Source organism: Cicer arietinum, chromosome 7, assembly GCF_000331145.2.
Source record: "Cicer arietinum cultivar CDC Frontier isolate Library 1 chromosome 7, Cicar.CDCFrontier_v2.0, whole genome shotgun sequence".
Lineage (NCBI taxonomy): Eukaryota > Viridiplantae > Streptophyta > Magnoliopsida > Fabales > Fabaceae > Cicer > Cicer arietinum.
The window spans coordinates 32,178,012-32,182,109 of NC_021166.2; the positions used below are offsets into that span (position 1 = coordinate 32,178,012).

The window sequence follows — 4,098 nt, forward strand, 5'->3', positions numbered from 1 at the left end:
ATATTCTGATAACATCACCTGCCATCGAGCAATTCGCCCTGTGAGAGCGGGCTTTTCAAAAATGTACTTGATTGGATCCATTTTGGATATCAAATAAGTTGTATGGCAAAGCATGTATTGCCTCAAGCGATGAGCCGCCCAGGCTAAGGCACAACAAGTACGTTCTAACATTGTATATCTTGTTTCAGCATCTGTAAATTTTTTACTTAGATAATAAATGGCATGCTCCTTTTTTCCTGTTTCATCATGTTGCCCCAGTACGCATCCCATGGCCCCGTCGAGGACTGTAAGATACATAATCAAGGGTCGGCCCAGAACTGGTGGGGCTAGAATTGGAGGATTTTGCAATTATTGTTGGATTTTTTCAAATGCATTTTGACATTCTTCTTTCCACACAACTGTTTGATTTTTCCGTAAAAGTTTAAATATCGGTTCACAAGTAGCAGTTAGTTGTGATATAAATCTTGAAATATAATTTAGTCTCCCAAGAAAACCGCGAACTTCTTTTTCTGTACTCGGGGGAGGCATTTCTGCAATGGCTCAAATCTTATCGCGATCAACCTCTATTAACCACAAATCCCAATACTTTGCCTGATCTCACCCCAAAAGTGCATTTGGAAGGGTTGAGCTTTAGCTTAAACTTTCTAAGTCTTTTGAAGAGTTTCTTTAGATCAATAATATGTTCTTCTTTTGTTTGTGACTTAGCAATCATGTCGTCTACATAAACTTCGACCTCTTTATGTATCATGTCATGGAATAGGGTTACCATAGCTCTTTGGTAGGTCGCTCCAGCGTTCTTCAGACCAAAAGGCATTACTTTGTAACAAAACGTTCCCCAAGGAGTGGTGAAAGTCGTTTTTTCCATATCTTCAGCTGCCATCTTAATTTGATTATACCCAGAGAAACCATCCATAAAAGAGAAGAGTGAATGGCGAGCCGTATTATCAACCAAAATATCGATGTGAGGTAACGGGAAATCATCTTTAGGACTAGCTTTATTAAGGTCCCTATAATCGACACACATTCGTACTTTTCAATCCTTTTTTGGCACTGGTACAATATTGGCTATCCAATGGGGATAATTTGCCACAGCGAGGAATCCTGCGTCAAATTGTTTTTGTATTTCTTCCCTGATTTTTAATGACATATCGAGCTTCATTCGCCTTAATTTTTTTTTCACAGGAGAAGAATCGGGTTTTAAGGGCAATTTATGCTCCACTATGCTAGTGTCAAATCCAGGCATATCCTGATATGACCAGGCAAAAACATCTTTGTATTCATGTAGGAGTTCGATTAGTTTGTGATATACTTCTTTCTTTAAGATGGTGCCAACCTTAATTTCTTTCCTTCCTTCTTCCGTCCCTAGATTAACAATTTCTATCGGTTCCTCAAAGGGCATGATACCCTGGGCTTCCTGTTCTATCGCTCTTAACAAATCTAGAGGGGGTTCATAATCTTCTTCATTATCTTTTTCTGTTTGACTAACAAGATGGTTAAGATTATGCAACGAGATCTTAGTACAGTCGTTTGTGAATGAACTATTCCAAAATCTGCAGGATTCAAGGCTAGGATAAGGAGAAAGAAGGAAAAAAAAAATGGCGAATGAATATAAACATATGAAAGTGGTAAGAAAGAACAATAAGAAAACAAAATGAGAATGCGTTTATTGAAATTCAAAGTATTGGAAAAACAACATTGTATCCATCCTAAATATAATGAAACATCTTAAGGTCTTAGTAACAGTAATAATGCTTTTAGAATTACATGGGAATTGCATTAAATATTATAAGTGACTTGACTACTTTCCAATTCCTGATTTCTACCCCTACACCACACGGACGAATCCAATTAACTTCCCCATCAAACATGTCATCTTCAGCTGCCGCAATATGGATTTCACTTGTTGGTCTTGCACTTTGGAAACTCCGTCGGATGTCACAAATGGGAATCCTTTCGATATACTTCAGCTTTTGGTGTAAGGTTGACGGCACTACGCCGGCAGAATGGATCGATGGCCTCCCCAATAAGCAACTATAAGCGAGTACAATATCCATCACGTGAAACGTGATTTCAAATGTGACCGGGCCTATTTGAATTGGGAGATCGATTTCCCCCATTACTTCTCTGCGACTCCCGTCGAAAGCTCTAACAACCATGGGACTTGGTCTCATATATGTACCATCACAAGGTAGTTTTGCTAATGTTGATTTGGATATGACATTCAGTGAGGAGCCATTGTCAATGAGGACTCTTGACATTATATGGTCGAGGCACATTACTGATATGTGTAGTGCTTTATTATGCCCTCTCCCTTCGGTCGGCAACTCATCATCTGTGAAAGTTAGGTGATTGTTGGCTGTGATGTTATTTATGATGCCTCCAAATTTGTCCACGGTGATGTCGTGAGTTACATGAGCCTCATTTAGTATTTTCATCAATAGCTTCCGGTGGGACTCAGAATTCATCAATAGGGATAACAATGAAATCCTTGTAGGAGTATGGTTGAGTTGGTCGACTATTTTGTATTCACTCTGTTTGATGATTTTGAGAAATTCCTGAGCTTCTTCATTAGAAACCTCATTTTCCACTTTCTCATTTTCGACTTTCTTTTCTTCTTTATCTGTGTATGCCTTCTCAAACACCACTCTCATTTCTCTTTGTGATTTTCCTGGGGAGCATATCCGATCATTTCTAGTCATTCCTATTCCTGAAACGTTTGTGACAGCGGTGGTTTTAGAGCTAGAAACATCTTTGTCCTTCTGTTTAGCTAGATGTACCTCTACATTATAGTTCCAAGGTACGACTTTGTTGTCTTTATATGAAAAAGGGCTTGGTATCTGAACTATTAAGGTCCTCAAATCACCGGGGGCATTCATACTTTCCTCCTTAGTGAAATGAATGACCAATGGCTTTGGGATGGTTATGCCAAGTTTTTCTTCTGATTGGGTTGCAATCATACCGTCATCCTTTTCCCAACGACCTATTTGAATGGTGCCTATGTTTATCAATTTTTGAAGTTCTTTTTTGAACTCATTGCATTCTTCTATGGAATGATCTTCATTGAGGTGGAAATTGCATCTTGCTTTCACATCGACATTTCCTTGGATTAACCCAAATTTACATAACTCTAAGAAAATCAGTCCCATCGAGGCCTTAATTTTCTCGACCTCCTTTATTAATTGGTGGTTTTCTTCGATTGCATTCACTATTGGCCCACCATGGACTGGTAGAGGATTATTATTCACGCTAGGCTCGTTTTCTTTAAAATTCAACCATCCAACCTTAAGCAAATCATGCACCTTAAATTTTAAATCTAAGCAGTTTTCAGTTGAGTGTCCTACAGCCCCAAAGTGGTAATCACACACGGCATTCGAGTCATATCCTTTTGGGTAGGGTGGTTCTATAGTTTTCCCGGGACATAGTGCAACCATAGAATTGCTAACCAGATGCGGTAATAACTCTGCATAGGTCATAGGGATTGGGTCGAAATGTACGAACTTCCTCCCACGATAGTTTTTCCCCTGACTTTCATATGAATCTTGATTCCCTTGTAAGTGTTGACTTATAGTACCTGAGATTTGTGAAGTTGCAGCGGCGTAAGGGCGACGCACAAAAGAAGGATTAACTGGGTTTGACGCCACAAAATGGCTTTCCTCCTCCTTTTTCTTATTCGCACTTGCGGGCAACTTTTTTGTGTTATTTAATCCAGTATAGCCGGAAGCAATCTTTCCGCTTTTTAATCCCATTTCTACTCTTTCACCTATGATGACGAGATCTGAAAATTTTGATGAAACGCTTCCTATCATTTTGTCATAAAACGGGGGTTGAAGAGTGTTTATGAACATGGTCACCATTTCTTTTTCAGATAGGGGGGTTCAACCTGGGAAGCTAGTTCTCTCCATTGTTGGGCATATTCCTTGAATGCTTCATTGCCTCGTTTTGTCATATTTTGCAGCTGGATTCTATCAGGAGCCATGTCGAGATTATATTTGTATTGTTTCAAAAAGGCATCCACCAGATCTTTCCAAGAGCTGATATGAGCTCGCTCAAGGTGCATATACCAACTCAAGGAAGCTCCTGTCAAACTTTCTTGAAAGA

The 4,098-nt window shown here is 39.3% G+C and overlaps 1 protein-coding gene across 1 annotated transcript; it reads right to left on the minus strand.

Annotated features, from left to right (window-relative positions):
• Positions 1 to 1,033: 1,033 nt before the first annotated feature.
• LOC101512032 (uncharacterized) lies at positions 1,034 to 3,845 on the minus strand. The gene is made up of 2 exons (XM_027336873.1): positions 1,765 to 3,845; positions 1,034 to 1,550 (listed from the first exon to the last, which is right to left on the minus strand). The coding sequence occupies exons 1-2, from the start codon at positions 3,843 to 3,845 to the stop codon at positions 1,034 to 1,036; spliced, it is 2,598 nt and encodes an 865-aa protein (XP_027192674.1).
• Between the last annotated feature and the right edge of the window lie 253 nt (positions 3,846 to 4,098).

Coding starts and splice junctions, on each gene's coding strand:
- LOC101512032 (XM_027336873.1), bottom strand. CDS start 3,845: ATGTTCATAAACACTCTTCAACCCCCGTTTTATGACAAAATGATAGGA. Junction 1,551..1,764: donor ATATTTAATGCAATTCCCAT/GTAATTCTAAAA, acceptor TGAATCCTGCAG/ATTTTGGAATAGTTCATTCA.